Genomic DNA, 17,958 nt, shown 5'->3' on the forward strand with positions numbered 1-17,958 from the left:
TTATGGTGGAGTTGAAAACTTGATGACATTAATCAGGTCTAGCTGTAAAAATTCCAAAATCAAACTCTTGAGCCTGTACCATGCTTTATCCCCTACAACTAATAAGGTGAATTGGTATAACATTGTATGGGGGGGCCTTAATCTCCCTAAGCATTCCTTCATAGCCTGGTTAGTTGTTCAAGACAGGCTTTTGACTCAAGATAAATTGCTCAGGAGGGATATTATCCAATCAAACCACAAATATTTGATTATAATTAGGACCACAAATATTTGATTATAATTAGAAGCTTCGTGTTCCATCACAGCATTCATGCAATCACTTCATTCAGTAATTTCGCAAATTGCGCTCAAAAACATCATCACCCGTAATTTACTCTGCTCAACTTGCATGCCCTCAATCAACGTACACTTTCAAGGGTAAGAAAAAGAAAATCACATATAAAAGAGTAGCCAGAATACAATTTGGCATTGCGCTGCGTCTAAATCTAGACACTGCCCCTCCATCCAGCCTTGGTTCAAGATGAGAAACGTTGACATATAACTGGCATTCAAATGCTCTGCCAGTGTGCAATTGCTTTTTCGTGTGAAGAGATGAGAACAAAAAAAAGGAAAAAGGAAAAAAAAGAACAGCCAAACTTATTTGCGCCTTTCATCCCATAAATAAAACTGGCCTGCTCCCTTTATCCTTAACAAGACTTCTCAAATCCCACTATCTTAACATCTGCAACCATGCCCAAGGTCAAACTACCACATTCTACATTCTAAGCTGGAACGTAAGATTCCAACATCAATTGAGTCGGAGATGGTGACTTAATCTCAACAATCAGATAGGTGAATCTCCACTTCCCGTCAGAACCGTCCTTGAACATTTCAGCATACACCATCCCAGCACCACGAGGCCCTCGAATATAGAAGTTTACCTGCGAAAGCGTTTAACATTTACTATATCTATATGCAAAGTATTGAACAACATCATTTAACCACTTACGCCATTAGATTTTTAACTCCCTAGTCTCAGAAATACGTATTTGGTATACTTGGGATGCAGTATAATTTCTAAATATGCAATATCCAAGGGTACAAGTATCTGATATGCACTAGATTTGGGTACATCTCCCCTCGATTCATGCAATATAGATCCTAATCCTACTTTGAGCGCTAACCGCTTCAATGTCAATAGAATTTCCTGGTATCTGACAGATCTTTTATTTGAATACTACATAAATTTTAATTGGATGTAGAAAGCACAAGAATCTCCAGTAACATAGATACGCAGAAAGTATATGACATTTCCAGCAAGCTAAAGATGCTTTTCCAGGTTTCTGAGATTTTTACCTTCTATTTTTCTTTCCAGATTGGCAGTGGTAAGATCATTTAGCAGTAAAAATATCTTTGAACAAAGATAAAAATTTGACGAAAAAAAGAGGAGAGTTCATACCTTCGTATTAAATGAACTATATTAGGGATAAATGTCTATTATGTCTTACCTGAACATGCTCCACACCATCTTCATCAGTCCAGACTCTATTTGGGATGCGTTGGCGAGCAGCACGATTTCTACTTTCCGACCCATATCCAGTAACAGGGGAACCAATTCTGACAGTAACCTGATAAGGCCACCTAGAGAACATCATCGATAAAGAAAATATTTAGATGAATTCTTTCAAGAACATTCTACAGTTTATACTAACCTGACTATCATGCTGAACCCTTTCCAGAGCCTTTCCAAAAATCTTGTACCTATACAGAGAAATATCGACATTTCATAAATAAAGGGTCAGTTGCACATTGACCCCCTGTAGTATTGTGTTTTGACACTTATCACCCCCATAGTTCGGTTTTGGCAAATAGAACCCCCTGGATGATATTTTTTGACTCACGCTCAGGAGGTCATTGCCAATAGAACAACGTTTTCTTTCTCTGAGTAAAAGAGTCGAAAAAATCCGCTCAAGGGGTTTTATCTGCCAAAATCAACAAAAAACAAAATACAGGCGTAATAAGTTTCAAAGTACCATACTATAGGGGTTCTATATGAAATTAACTCATAAAAAACATTGTCCAACACAAACTACTCAAAACTACATGATTATATGAATTTTGATTGTGAATTTGCATGTAATTGGTTAAGGCATTAAAAGTATCTCCATCATCCCAGATTGGAATGTTCACAGTATGAAGACGCCACTTGAGCACATTTCACATAACATTACATCAGAATATCATCATCAGCTTCAACTGGACTTGGAAATGGTAGAGAACTATAAAGGTATTGGTAGTCATGTGAGCTCTAAACAATATGTGACGTAAGCAAAACACCGTACAAATCTCTATGGCCAATAGTCTCAGTTCAGCAGAGATTAAGTCTTTTTAGCCAGCTTTATCAAGTTTTTGCACTCTGCACTTTAATGCAATAGAATTGGACCCAATAACACTAGCATTTTTATACATTTGAATCGTACATTTTCAGATGCATAAGAGTTCCAGGCTAAAATTCAATATAAGAGTTCAGGTGAAAAAAATAATAAAGTGAACATACTCCTTTGGCTCAAAGATTAGCTCTTTGAAAACAGCATAAGCAGCCAATCCTGCAACTCCGAGACCAGCAAGTATTACAACACTGTAGGAAGCACCTTCCGTAAATGTAACTGGCTTTTCAGGAATATGATAGGTGGGAGCATCAAACGGGTCATCAACTGTGGATATATCCTTTTTGGTACCCTGTGGAAAAAGGGTAAAATAAAGTCTTCATTAGAATGTTAATAACAAGGAATGGAACATATCTGATAACTATGAAGGAAAAAAAGAACAATCTGTAATAAGTTGGTGACTGACAAATAAAACGAAAACTACAGCATTGCAAATTTATACAGCAGTGTAGAAATATGGTAAGTCGCTTTCAAACATATGTCTTTTCCTTGTGTGACAATCAATTGACCTGATATAAAGTTTCAATCATATGTCCTCAACTCCTCATGGGCTAGACTCTCCCTAACATTACTGAAACCGGCAAAAGCAGGTCAAAGAAGTGGATATCTAGTAAAACATAGCAAACATAATAAGTACTATAGCCTCCTGACATTTCGGTTTTGATTTGAGAATGTTTTATTTGTAAGACTCTAGGCTATGAGGAATATATTCAGAGTTTCAACTCTTGTCACCACTCCTAGAAACTTGGAGCACAATATTCTGCAAAAGGATGTGGCTTGATGCTTTCCAGCAGGGTACATTTCCAACCCAAAAAAACAATCTTCTAGGTCATAAAATGAGAGTGGAAAATGGTCATGAAAAGAGATGCATGCATGTAGAAAGACTTCCATTTTGCAATGTATATTTGGGACCACCTTGCTAAACTTCCCATGCAATGGGTATATATCCTGGGATACAACCTTAGAATGGTTGACTAAATTCTTTAACAAGATTATAAATACTAAGAAAATGCCCGACAAGTGGAGAATTAGCAGTTTGATACCAATATAAAAGGAGATACAAGAAGTTGTTTAAACTATCACAGGATTAAGCTTACATGTCACACTACAAAACTTTGAGAAAGTGTTTGCGCAAAGGCTAACAAAGGAGACATGCATCCGGATTCCGAACCAATTTGGTCTTATTCTATGCAGGTCAAATGGAATCTATTTAAAAATTACAACAATTGATGGAGAGAAAAAGAGAGACGCGGAAAGATCTACATATGGTTTTTATTGATTTAGAAAAAGCCTGTGATAGATAATGTGGTGGGTTTTGTAAAAGAAAAAACTAGGATCAGAACAATTGAGAGAGAACCAAAATCATTTTATATTATCATCAGTTTACACCAAGCACCGGCTCTAAGCCTTCTCTCTTTTTCATTGGTTATGAACAAGCTTACTTGGCATATTCAAGATGAAGTCCCATGGTGTATGTTATTTGTTGATGACATAGTATTGATTGGTGAGACCAGGGAAGGGATTACTTGTGAAGTAGCAAGGTGAAGAGAAACATTTGAAAAGAAGGATTTAGAATTAGTAAAATAAAAATTGAATACATAAAATGCAATTTTAGTAAAACTATAAAAATGAATGAGTGTATAGTACATGTTGAAGACAAAGAGACATCTAGGACTAATTATTTATGTTATTTAGGATCGTTTGTCAGAATGGTGAGATTAGGGATAACATGGGCCATCAAATCAAATCTGGATGGTTAAAATTAAGTGCTTCAGGAGTACTATTTAATTGTAAAATACCACTAAAACAGGAGAAAATTCTATAGAACAGTCATAAGACCCACGATGCTTTAAGGATCAGAATGTTGGACAATTGGAAAAAAAAACAGCGCAAGAAATGAAAGGAACAGAAATGAGAATGTTACGATGCACGAGTGGATACACTTAAGGGATAGGATATAAAATTGAGTTTTTTCTTAGTAAGTTAGAGGTTGCACCTGTGAAGAATAAAATGAGCAAGAATCCTCCGAGAGGGTTTAGTCATGTCCAAATGCACCAATTAAAAGGCGTGATAAGATCATAATTAATATAGAAAGCAGGACTAGAGATAGGCCTAAGAGGACTTGGGTAGAACTACTAATGGTATGATAATGCTTAACTAGTTGAAATGAAACGGAAGAGTAGATTCATATAGCCGACCCCACAAATTTGGGACAAAGGCTTTGTTGCTGTAATACACACACATGACACATGCATACTAATAAGCAGACATTAGATCAACAATAATTTCTCAAGAAGCAATAGCATATGTATAAATAAAACAATGAACTAATATTTACTACATAGCCACTGTCCACCGAGTTCAGTGAATGACATGAAACTTCATAGAATGGAAACTGGGAAGATTGATGCATCACTCCAAGCTCTAAAAACAAATAAATCAACTCAACTCAGTTATAGAGTGTTTGGGAGAGCTTGTTTTTTCTGTCAAAGTAGCTTATAAGCTGCTTATTCATATCTACTTGTTTGATGACCTCTCTAATAAGCTAATTTTTAAGCCACATTTAAAAGAGTTGGATTTCCCAACTTTTTAAGAACTAGCTTATAAGCTCATCCAAATAAGCTACGTTTAACCAACCAAATGACTTTTTGGTCCATATAAGTTTAATAAAAATTTTATCATAAAAGCCAGAAGTTATCAAAATCCGGCATAACTTATAAGCTTGAAAAAAAAGCTCTTTCAAACACCCTATAGCATCACAATGGTAACTCGAGATAACAAAAAGCAAGGACAGATAGTATATGAAGAATTCATTTTTTTTTATTAACTATATGAAAAAAGAAGGTGAAATAACCCAAAGTTTTAGCTAGTGAGCCAGTATGAATTAGATTATCAATGATATGATCTTCCAATAAATGTTTGCAAGTATGAAAAAAGCTATATAATATTGTTAAAAAAAAAGATATGAGAATCATGAGGGTTTTATGAAAATTTAGTTGATATTTGTTGAATGGGTAATAGATTGTGGAGGTGACCGATATGAGAGAGGAGGGACACGTCTATTGTGCACTGTTTTAAAAAACCTCCGCCTAGTTCGCTTAGGCATACGCCTAGGGCTAGGTGGTACCTAGGCCGCCTAACTAGCGCCTAACGCCTAGGCGGTATTTAAGTTGCCCACCTAGATTTTACGAGCGTTTAGAGGAGCATTGTCTGCTTACGTGGATTGCACCCTGTAGGCCTTGATTGTGATTTTAGGTGTCGTAGCCTATACGTCCTCCAAACTCCATTAACCTCCAAATATGAACACCTCCACTACCTCCTCCGACCTTCAGTAAAACCTCATCGACCACCACTTAAATGAAGAAAGAAAAAAAACGTCCAGAAACCGCTTAGGCACCCGCCTAGGCGACTAAGCGCTGGGCGTCAAGTCCGACGCCTAGAAGCGCCCAACGTTTAATGTAACATTGCTATTGTGTAAGGAGGGAGGGGTCAAGAATATAGGTGGTGGCATGAAGGAAAAGAAGAGGGAGCACATGTCATCATGAAGGATGAGATGGAGGATGAGGTGTAAAGTTGGGAGAGGAAGGGACACATGTCCCTTGAGTGAAGAAAGAGGTGGAGTGTTTTATGTTGAGGTGGCATTCTTGGTGACAAGCAAGACACGCTCGGTCTTCATAACAGGAGAGGTGCAGGAGGCTACTTAATCCTCTCTCTCTCTCTCTCACTTACTCTCGCTGATTTGGAACCAGCAACAGAAGGAGCAAAGGAACAGAACAGAGAAATGTCTCTGTTCCTGGGCCAGCAAGAGAAAAAGAGAGAGAAAGATGAACAATAGAAGAAGAGGGGACGCTGCAGACTACAACAAGACAAAAGAAAGATGAAAGAAAATAAAAGAAAGAGAAGAAATCAGAGGAGGAGGAGGAGGAGGAGCAGGACAAACAAAAGCAAAGGCAAATAGGAAAAGAAAGAAAGAAAAAGAAAAGAGGTAATAGGGAGCAGGAACCAGAGATAGAAAAGAAAAGGAGGAGGAGAAGAAAAGAAGAGAAGAGAAAAGGAGAAAAGGGATTTCTTAAGGTAAATCCTAACTTTGTACTATTAATTGTAGAGAGTACAATTGTGCAATTTTCAGTTAAATATTTTGGATTTAGGATATAATTAAGATACATCTATTTGATTACGAATTTATGTTTGAGATCAGCCTTTAGTTTTCAGAAATTAGTAATAAAACCCTTGCAATTTCAGAAATTACAGAATGCCCAACCTGCAGTTTCTAAATTTTCAGAAATGCCACTGCAGTTTCTGAAATTGCAGAAATACCCCTATGACAATTAAACTAGTTCTAGAGCTTCAAAACACTACCATAAAGTATGTAAAGATGTTGAGGATTGTTCTAAGACAATTTGAAAGATTCTACACTACGATAACTAGAATTGAGAATGTAGTTATGTAATGTATTGGTACAAACATATGTATTGAGTTGGAAGCTAATATTTACGTATGTATTTGTACTAGTAAAGTCTAGTGAGACATAGAAGGACCTCCTGAAGAACCATGCGAGGAACTTGGAGTTTAACGAAATACTGGTAGGTGAAGTAACATATTCTTCAATTTATGATTTTTCTCATCATTTTCTTACAAATGCTATATTTTGATGTGCAAACATTGAATTCATGTTAAACACATGTTTCAAGATATTCAATGACCATTGTAGACATGAGTTAGTGTTTGTTGAATTTATCACATGGATATTTGATTTTGCTTAGGCTATGTATGGCATGGAGGTTTTGTCAAACGATATCAGAACCACATTGATGCTTATATTGCACTATTCATTGGTTAATAGTATACACCAATAAATTAAGTCACATGCCTATCAATGGAGTAGGGTATTATAACGAACAAATCACTACTATAGGCAGTCCGGGGTAGACAGATTGCCGCAGCAGACAATCTAGCGGAATATGACGTAAAAGACAGAGCATCACAACAGGCAGCCTTTCTAAACATATCATCGTTGCAAGCAGTACAGTTGTCAAGATAAGGTGTGGCGTTGCTTAATTTCTATGCATAAAATTGATTTCAAAAGATATTGTATATTTACTATAAACTCCTCATTTGGCTAGTATTTTATTATGTGTTTCCATTACACAAATTATTGACTATGTATGTCACTTATTGAGCGGGTGGAAAGCTCACCCCAAATATAAAACATTTTCAAATTAGTGTGACCATGGGATCAAGTCGAATGGGGTGCATCGAATTATTGGCTACAAATACTCTGATGATATAGTAAGGAGCTATAGATTTAATATGTAATGTAACCTTGAATTTGGAATATAAAGTCTTTCTTCATGGATTATATAACATGGAAATACTTATTTGTAAGAATTTTGGAGTTAGGATTTGCAGGTCCTCTTGATGAGAGGACTTGTGGTCGACTATCACGTACCTTAATTATATTATCATTTTCATTTGACAGAAGGGTTTTTTCCTTTTAAACCCAATTTGAACGGGATTTCTTATGAACCTGGCTACTTTCAAATTCTCTCTTGAACCCAAAACACCAAACTTTTATTGTTTTCAAGCCAAAGCACAAGTATTTAATGTATAACGCATACTTCCTTAAAACGCAAGAGGTCCCAAAATTCTCTGTTGAACCCTAAGTACCAAACTTTTTTTGTTTTCACACCCAAGCACAAATATTTCGATGTGTAGTGCATACTTCCCAAGGAAGAAGTTAGTTCGCTATAAATTGTTGTTAGCTGCTATAAATTGACATGAATTTCAATCTTCAAAATCATTGTAGCGGAGACCAAAACATCGTTATACTTATAATAAAATCTCGTTTGATAAATCTTTTTTATACGAAAACAATCAATTTTTTGCTCATTTAAAAGCAACCTAAATTTAGTCTTATGTGTTTCTAGATCTTTGCCACCGAAACCATAAGCTTTGATACCACGTAAAATTAAGTATGCAAATATACATACAAGTAACCGAAAGCCGAAGATTACACATACTACGATCGAATAGTTATTAGATACGAAGTTGACTTAGATCCTGATAGTGGAGAGAATCACGTTGAACGACTCTCATTATCCATAACACACTCAGCAACCTCCTACAACCTAGAGCAATTTTCGAGCCTTAGCAATCAATGTATTTTGTCTATTTGGAAACGAAGCCTTAATCTCTATTTGTAAGGAGAGCTTCAACTAGTAATAAGATCAATTAGTTTCAAACTCTGTAAAATAAGGTTTAATCATAACATGATAGGATCATATCCCTTTTGAATAATAACTAACAGTTATCCATAATATTTGATCTTATCTTCAAGGATGGCAACCCACAAGATCTAGCGCTCAAATCCTTATCCCAATCAAAGATAGTTTAAATTCAAGCATAGAAGTGGTTGATATCGGCAATTTCCGCTTAGACCTTTGCCTCTACTTTTTCCAATGAGTTTGATATCTCTATAGTCACTCTTTACTAGGTTTTGTAGTAAAGAACTCATAGATTGCAAGTTGATCTGATGGTTGCACAACACATCAACAGTATGGACCTCATAATTGATTAAAGTGTTGTACCCCACTATTCAGTTGGGTAGGAGTATACTAGGATTGGATAAGGATTTGACTGTCCGATCTTGTGGGTTGTCATCCTTGAGATAAGATTAAATATTGTGGATAACTGCTAGTTATCATTCAAATGTTGTGGATATACTCTTATAGTTAAAACTTTATCTTATAGATAGAGTTTAGTAGCAAATTAATCTTATCTCCAGATGAAGTTCTCTCCATAAATAGAGATGAAGGCTTTACGTTCAAATAGCCAAAATGCAAATATTGCTAGGACTCAGGAATCATTATAAGAAGTTGTTGGTTGTGTTACAGATAGCGAGGGAGTCTTATTCAACATAGCGATCTGCACCATTAGGATTCAAGTCAAATTCATTGCTAGCAACTGATTGAAGCATAGATCGAGATATGTGTAATGCTTCCGCCTTCAATTACACATCTAATATTTGTATGCTTATGGATTTGGTAGCCATGACAATTCAGGGGCGAACTATAACTTATTTTGAAAAAGTTTCTTCTACTCCTAAACCTTTAAATTTATTGTATTTACATGCTCGTTCTTCTTCAACCCCCACCCCCACCCCCAGTTCAAATTTCTTCCACTCCCTTGCACATAAAACTCTCCTTCACCCTCTCTTTCCCCTCTCAACAATGAATAACCTCCTTCAACCTCTCCTAATTCAAACATAAACTCTAATCCAATTGAGTTATTGGCTTGAGGATTCAAAAAAAATTCTTGGCAGGGAACGATGGCCATCTATTTGCCTTAATGAAAATGGGCTACTATTTTGTACATGATAAATGCACAATGGTTGAAAATTCAAATTCAATATGAAGTGCAAAAATTTTAAATTTACAAGGACCAAGTATAATTATAGAAACCTTTGTACTGTAATTTCTAGATTGTTAGGGGTGCAACTGTACCCCCCCCCCCCACCCCCCCCCTCCNCCTATGGCCATGGGTATTGCATTGGATAAAGGTTGTTGGTTTGGATTAGGGTTTTGATTTGAACTGGGGGATTGAAGGGAAAAGAGGGAACTCCTTTGATGAAAGAGAAAGAAATGATGAAGAGCCTTGTTGGGTAAAAGGATGGAAGAAATTTGAATTCAAGGGAGGTTGAAGAAGGAGTGGGCAAATTTAATAACTTTGAGAGGTCAGATGGTGCAATAAATTTTCCCAAAAATATTACAATTTGCATCGAAATTCTTTATTCTTGCTACTGGCTAGAAAAAGGGCCTTAACACTTAAACTGCAAGGTTAAAATGACTAACAGACACCGAAGTTTTCAAGAGTACCATATTGGTAATAGAGGTCAAGGGTCAACTAAAAATACTAATGTGGTGATTTAGCACCGCTATTTTATATAACAATTGTTCCAGCATGCTTGCAAGACAATCCTATTCATTCTCACTCAAGGCTACAAGTCTTATACTCAACATTTACTTTGAGATAAGAGAAGACAAACACTTTGTACAAAATTGAAGTCGAACTACAAGACAGTACGTCACTTGATTGATCAAAATGAGATTTTCTATTACGGTATGTTTTAATTTCATCGTCCACTTTATCCAATTATCCTTCATACCTTTTATGTATCAATTTCATCATTTAAACATCGATAATTTACCATTTACATCGGTAAGCAATCGAACATTCTTGGTCAAACATTAAAAAGAGCTCAGTCAAATTTGAAGTCAGTCACCCACACCTTCCCAAAAATAACAGTTCATCAAACTCCTTGGATTCATCTTTAGCATTTCTATATAAGATACCTTACATTTCTTTTGCAGTTTGTAACATTCACTATCATACACATGCAACCTGTAACCATGGCAATATGGTGCAAGTTTTAGGCTCTTCACATTATATATACAAGAAAGATCATTCATCTCAATACCATAAGAAGATCAGACATTCTAGTGACTACCACCAAGCCCATTGAAATTGGTAGCTCGACGTCAACGGAAGGCACGTTCCCATGCCCATGCCTCCTAAGTCTTATCTTCTTCAAAAGCGAAAGTTGGTAGCTCACAAATCAAGGAATGCTTCTGAGACTGTCTTCATACTCAAGCATTGATATCGGTCTCAAGTCGAGATAATTGATAGGGATAGTTTGACTCACACAAGTTTAGCAATCCCGGTTATTTTAGCGAAAGTTAATTCTCCCTCTATGTTATCAGCCAAAGTTGTATGTCTTCTCAATACTCATCATTTTGGCACGCATTGAATTTGTTACAAACAACCGATCCCAAGTGAGTAAGTTTGACAACATCAAATTTACACATTCACCATTTAGACACTCAATTGAGCAAATTGATTTTCAAGAATATATACTTATTGTAAATAGCGCGTAATAACGATAGCGGCCTATGCCTGCACTGCTATGGTCAAAAGTTATGATTTTAGCGGCATCGACGCTATAAGCTCAAAATAGCGGCCAATAGTACATAATAGGCTAAAATGCACTTTAAAGCGCTTTACATGGATATAAAACACTTTATAATACAAATTATCGGGTTCATACTGACCAAAATCCAACCCAAATTCGTAAGTAAATAGGTTTTGCTATAACCAACCTCTAACTTAAAACTCATTTATTTTCCCGATCTCCCCTCTCTCTCCGCTACTCAAACCCAAGAAAATGAAAGCGAAATTATCAATATAAGAAGTAGTAGGTGAATTAGTAGATCTTCAATATCACTTCCATGAAGATGTGGAAGACTTACATAATTCATGGAAACACAAGCATATTATGCAGAGGTATAAAATCTTTATGTTCATGCACACACATCTATGTAGAAGGCATAAAAGCATAAACTTCAACCAAATAGTGATAAGCTTCACAAGGGCTAGGTAAGCTCCGCAGTTTAAAGCTTTACCCAATAGGCTATCAAGTCAATTCAAAATTACCAAGGTTTTAAATGTCGGCCAACATGTCCGCCCAATAGGCTATCAAGTCAATTCAAAATTACCAAGGTTTTAAATATCGGCCGACATGTTGGTTTAAGGACTTGAGCGACACGACATGGACATTTTCAACTCGTGTGTTGATTTTTAAGGCCAAATTGGAAATATCGGGATCATATCGGGCATATCGACCGATTTTTTAGCTTTGAAAAATCGACCGATATGACACTTTTTTATCTATTTTTTGTTATCGGGTTTGGATTTAGTGATAAAAACCCAAACCCGTTTGACTCGTTCTCATGTTTAAGGGTTTCTTATGAACCCGATAGAAAGAAAAGAGAAAAATTAGGGCTGCATGGGACTTAGGAACCCATCACCCCTTTCGTGAACGACGACGCCCTTCCCCCACCTCCATCTCGGTCCCACCGTCGTCCATCTCCCGTTGTGCCCTAAAATCCGAACCCCAACCGAACCCGAGGACAGCAGGATATCCTGTCATCGGGATAAAGGGAAGAAGGTGATCGGTGACTCATCTGAAGGATCCCGAGCAAACGAAAAAGAAAAAGAACCCCAGCACTGTCTCCCTGCGACATCCCGTCGCCAGCACCGCCTTCCTGTGATGTTGGAATCCACCGATCGTAGGTGCCGCTTCTAGAATTTATAAAGTATGCTTATATTAAATTTAGGAATGTTTAGATTATATTTAGGACGTGATATTATACATATATGCACCACCCGATATGGCAATCCAATATTTAGTCCATGACCCCCGATATATCCCCAATTTTCGCTATCTGATATGAATTTCAGCTAAGATTATCGATAGCGGATAGCATCGCGTAGCGGTGAGGCATTGCTAAGACTATTTAGGGCTATTGCGACAAAATAGTAGTAAAAAACGCAAAATCAAATAGCGGTCTAGTTTAGATATGTGTAAATACTAAAAAAAGATAAAAATTCTAGAAAATCTAAAAGTACATATTTGATTATTTAAAAAGATCCTAAACATGAATAGACAGGTAATCGTTACATAATACCAAAGACGGGTGGAAGAGAAGTCAAAGAGTCGTCGTCTTCGAGAAGATGAGCTGAACAATGAAATGACTATCCTAGGAGGACCTCACGGTGAAGGAGTGAGAGGAAGTGCTTTGTTAGGTGTCAGAGACTATGAGAGGCGGCAGGAGCACACTGAAAATCGCGGGAGGCAATGGAATGCAATGGTTAAAGATCAGGTTTAATTTTAAAAAATAAACCCCCAATCGCTTTTAAATAGCAGTCAAAAGGCGGATTTTACACGTAATCACCCGCTATTTACCGTTAGGGTACGATATTGGTTGCTTTTACAAAAGAAAAGCGCATATTCCGTAATATATCACCGCTATTGGGCGATAGTATAGAGGGAAGGGACCGCTAATGCTATTAGCGGCGCTATTGTGGGGCTATTTACCACTATTTATAACAGTGATTTCAGTCGTCCGACATGAACCCGACATCCGACATTTAAAACCTTGAAAATTACTCATCTATGCTTCAAAGCACACTAGACCAACCTTTTAAAACCACACGCATGCATACTTACCAGCACGCGCACAAAAAGATATATTGTATTCTTGAGAAACCCTCGGTCTGCATTCTTGAAAATTTGATATAATGGGATACCTTCCAAACATCTATGCCCACTAAGGTCTCAGTAACATGGTATGAGCCATGACATACTACTTGAGTGCAAACAAAACAATCAAAAATATTTCAAGATACAAATCGTATATATGTCCATCACAGAAGCAAGAGAGTCGAGTTAAGTGGCTACTAAAAGTATTGAGGATGCTGACATTTCCACTTTGAATAAATTATACACTATCCAAATTGAAAATCCACAGCGTTTGATGAGATCTACCATCCGAAAAGTATCTAAAAACAAGAAGTCAAGGTTTTGATCATGTTTTTTACACAATTAAATTGGCAAAGAAGCAACATTTTAGGATATGATTATGGTATGATGTTGATGCATCAGTAGAATATAATAACAATCTTCCAAATTTCATTTCTCGATGGTTTTATATGGACAATGGTTTGGACTTTCAACATCCAATGTAGATAGTTCATAATTCAACTCGGAAACAAAAGTATCTGAAGTTCTAAACCTAAACACTTCAAGCCTACTTCAAGTTTCTATCTCTCTATATGTACAAGTGTTATGCCCTGAGTTTTGGATTCGGTGACTTCATACCCTATATCGTGTCAACACATTCATATTGTTACAAGTTTGTAACATTCGTAGAGAACATTAGGAGGATAACACATATTCTCATTATATAGAATTTGCAAGAATGCAAGCCTAAGGATTTCTCAATATTCTCTTGAATCCATAAAAACACAAACATAAAGCTGAAGTCCTTTGTGTCAGCCACATACACGTTCACAATTGAAGTCAAAATAGAATATTGAATCTGATGAATAATATCCATAACTAATTTAGTTAACGATGACATGAAATAAACTTGTAGCTTCTGTTGAGATATGCAATTTGTAGAAAGATAGGGGCTTGGATGTAAGATGTAACACTTTATATAGGCCCAAGAGGTCAATGAAAAAATTAACGCTGATTTCATCTCTCCCAAAATTTCAATTTGGTATCAGAGCTTTCTAACCCTAACCCTAGAGCCGCCTCCACCCACCTGGCCACCCATCAGTTCCCTCTGTCGTCGCCGTCACCGAGTCCTCGTTCAGAGTCCTCGTCCACCACCCATCAGATCCAGGTTCCTCATCCTCCTGATCCGCCCTCCAACCTCCACCCATGGCTCCGCCCACTATACCCGAGAAGCAGGTTGGGATTGGGTTCGTGATCGGGTTCTGGTAGGGTTCTTGATCAGGTTCTGGTTCTTTTTGATAAAGAATTGATAACAGAGAACAGAAAAAAAAAAGACTTTATCCTCACTTTTCTCTTTCCCGTGAGACTCCAATGTCTCCTTTTGTGTAGAGTCGGCAGCACCTTTTGACTGCTCTATAAGATTAATTGAAATGGAAAGTTAATAATGAAGTGGAAAGTTAAAAGAAATGGAAAGTTAATAATGAAGAGAGCACAAATAAAGTCTGAGCTTGTTTAGATAAATGACTGGACACTGAGAGCCTAAAGTTCAGGTAAATTGGTTCATTTTACAATCATATGTCCGACCAGGGTTCGTGATCGGAGTCGGATCGATGACGACGGAGAAGGAGAGGAGTGGAAGCACGAATCCACTAGCCGAGGTGATGTCAAGATGTAATGGTTCTGATGCGAGCATTCAAGATGTCAGCAAATGAGAGCAAGCCGAAGCAGAAGGTTGAGTTACCACTGATCGATATGAAACTCGAGGGTCCGCCACTTATCTAAGCTGGTTGCGTCGAGTGAGGTACACTCTGGAAGGGAAGGGTCTGGAGGGGTACCTGACTGGAGAGGAGTCGGGTCAGAATGCACCTGAGAGAGCTGAGTGGAAGTCGACTCACATGCAGGTATATATCTGGCTCCTGAACTCACTGACTTCGCTTATTGCGTCCATAGTGGATGGCATAGCGAAGGTGCAGGATGTATGGGAGAGCTGAGGAGGACCTACGATGATGCTGGGAACAACCAGCGGGTGTACCATATCAAGAGAGATCTCGGCTTTGGTACAGGGGGAGAGGACTGTGCAGGAGTATGCCATAGAGCTGGATCGCTTATGACTGGATCAGAGCCACTTCAGGGTCCGACGACGATGCTGCACTGACCCTGTGTGTTCTGAGATTGAAATGGACAGGGTTATGGTGTTCCTCCAGGGCTTGGCCCCGGTGTTTGAGCAGAGGGTTGCTATGCTACTAGCTCAGACGAGGATTCCCTCACTTGAGGAAGCGGTCTCAGCCATGATACAGGAGGAGAGCCGGATTAGGCTACAGGCTGGGGCAGCTGGACATCCAAGAGTGAAGTCAGCACTTGCAGTCTCCAACTCAGATAACACAGGGTACAGGGGCGAGACCCGACAATGCTACAACTGTGATGAGGTAGGTCACCTGAAGCAAGCTTGCCCTAACCTACCAAAGAAGCGAGATACAGGTGGAAGGGGGCATGCTGGGGGTCGTGGTCGAGGCAGAGCTGGTAGGAGAGGTGGAAGAGGAGGCTACCAAGCACACCTGATGGTAGCAGAGGGAGAGAGTGAGGAGACTATAGTCTTTACCAAAGAGGATCATAAGTTTTTAGAGGCATTAAAGAGGAAGCAGAAAGCAACAGGTGAGGGGAAGAGGGGTAGATGATGCATCCATCTCGTCTTCATCCAGGGGTAACTTTGCTTCCTTTGCTCGCTCAGCTACAGGTACTTGTGATACACTTGCTCTTGCCTCTATATCCACCACTAGATTACTAGATTGGATAGTCGATTCTAGTGCATCTCCTCATGTGACTGGTGCTGCTAGAGAGTTTTCTTCCTATACTCACCTAGCAGTACCAGAGAGCATTCAGACAGCTGACGGTACGGCCCAACCCGTGGTTAGTAAGGGCACAGTAAAATGTACCAGCACTTTGATTTTGTCTAATGTCTTGCATGCTCCTTCTTTTCCTGTAAATCTCTTATCCATAAGTGCCATTATATCACAACTAAAATGTGTCGTTTTGTTTGATATTCCTAAGGTGATCTTCCAAGAGAAGGGGATAGGCAGACAACTTGGGACTGACACATGGCATAGTGGCTTGTGGTACCTAGATAGAGAGGGTATGGACTTGGCCCTCTCATCTATTATGGAGGGAGCTGGAGGAGTTGGGAGGAGTGTGGAGGACTTGCTGCTGCTCCATCATAGGCGCTTGGGGTCATCCTTCTTTTTCAGTTTTGAGTAGGTTGTATCCGTCTTTGTTTGAAAAGGCTAATAAGGAAAAACTCGTGTGATGTGTATGAGTTGGGAAAGCACACCAGGAGCTCTTATGTTAGTTCTGATAGTAGGAGTTCTAGTGTTTTTGATTTGATTCACTCTGATGTATGGGGGCCTTGTCCCACAACTGCTGTGAATGGATTTAGATACTGTCTTTTTTATTGATTGTTTTTCTCGTGTGACGTGGCTTTATTTGATGAAAAACAAAAGTGATGTGTTTGCTTGCTTCAATGACTTCCATAAAGGAGTTCAGACACAATACGATGCAGTTGTGAAAGTATTAAGGTCAGACAATGGGACAGAGTACACCAACCGGGCGTTTGGGGAGTACTTGTCATCTTAGGGGATACAGCATCAAACCATATGTACATATACACCAGAGCAGAATGGGGTAGCAGAGAGAAAGAACAGGCATCTTCTTGAGGTGACTCGGAGTATGATGATTTCGATGAAAGTCCCAAAGTACTTGTGGGGGCAAGCAGTTCTGACAGCCGCCTATTTGATCAACCAGATGCTATCACGAGTGTTAGACTGGAAGTCTCCGATTGAGATGTTGAAAGGTAAGAATGGAGATATTCTTCCTCTCAAAACTTTGGGTATGTGTGCTTCGTGCAGGACAACAGACCAAATGTGGGAAAACTAGATCCAAGGGCTGTGAAGTATATCTTTGTGGGGTACTCAGCTACTCAAAAGAGGTATGTGTGCTGGAGTCCTGTGGAGAGGAGACTGTTTGTGAGTAATGGATGTTACATTTCGCGAGTTAGAACCATATTACTCAGAGGTTACATCATCCTTTGGAGACTCGCCCGATACAAAAGGTACAAGGTGAGAGGAGGAGCATAGTAGTGATGGTGAGAGGAGGATGGTGAGTGTGGGTGGTATTCCTTGCCCATTTGAGATTTCGGCTGTGGTTGAGCCGGAAAAGGAGGAATCGGCTAGGGTTGAGCCGGAAGCTGAGATGAATGAGCTCGAAGGTGGTAGAACTCTGAGTCAGGGGGAGTCGAGATACCATGAGGTGTATGTGAGGAGAAACAAGCAGATTGAGGGAGCCGTGCCTACAGTGCCACCAGTACCAAGTCCCTTGTCCCTGCCTTCTTCGACTCTTGAGACACCTACACCACCCACCTCAGACTCAGAATACACAGATGATATGATTCCTCTCTCTACTCCT

At 38.6% G+C, this 17,958-nt stretch overlaps 1 protein-coding gene across 1 annotated transcript in view; it reads right to left on the reverse strand.

Annotated features, from left to right (window-relative positions):
* Window positions 293-17,958, reverse strand: part of LOC109839656 (probable mitochondrial import inner membrane translocase subunit TIM21) — a 21,922-nt gene continuing 4,256 nt past the window's right edge. The window contains exons 6-9 of the mRNA XM_020408168.1: window positions 2,537-2,718; window positions 1,692-1,740; window positions 1,488-1,607; window positions 293-920 (exon numbers count right to left, since the gene is read on the reverse strand). Coding sequence (XP_020263757.1) covers window positions 762-920; window positions 1,488-1,607; window positions 1,692-1,740; window positions 2,537-2,718 — 510 coding nt within the window. The 3' untranslated portion in view covers window positions 293-761. The remainder of the gene's footprint in view (window positions 921-1,487; window positions 1,608-1,691; window positions 1,741-2,536; window positions 2,719-17,958) is intronic.

Source organism: Asparagus officinalis, chromosome 4 (assembly GCF_001876935.1).
Source record: "Asparagus officinalis chromosome 4, Aspof.V1, whole genome shotgun sequence".
In the NCBI taxonomy this organism is placed as follows: Eukaryota; Viridiplantae; Streptophyta; class Magnoliopsida; order Asparagales; family Asparagaceae; genus Asparagus; species Asparagus officinalis.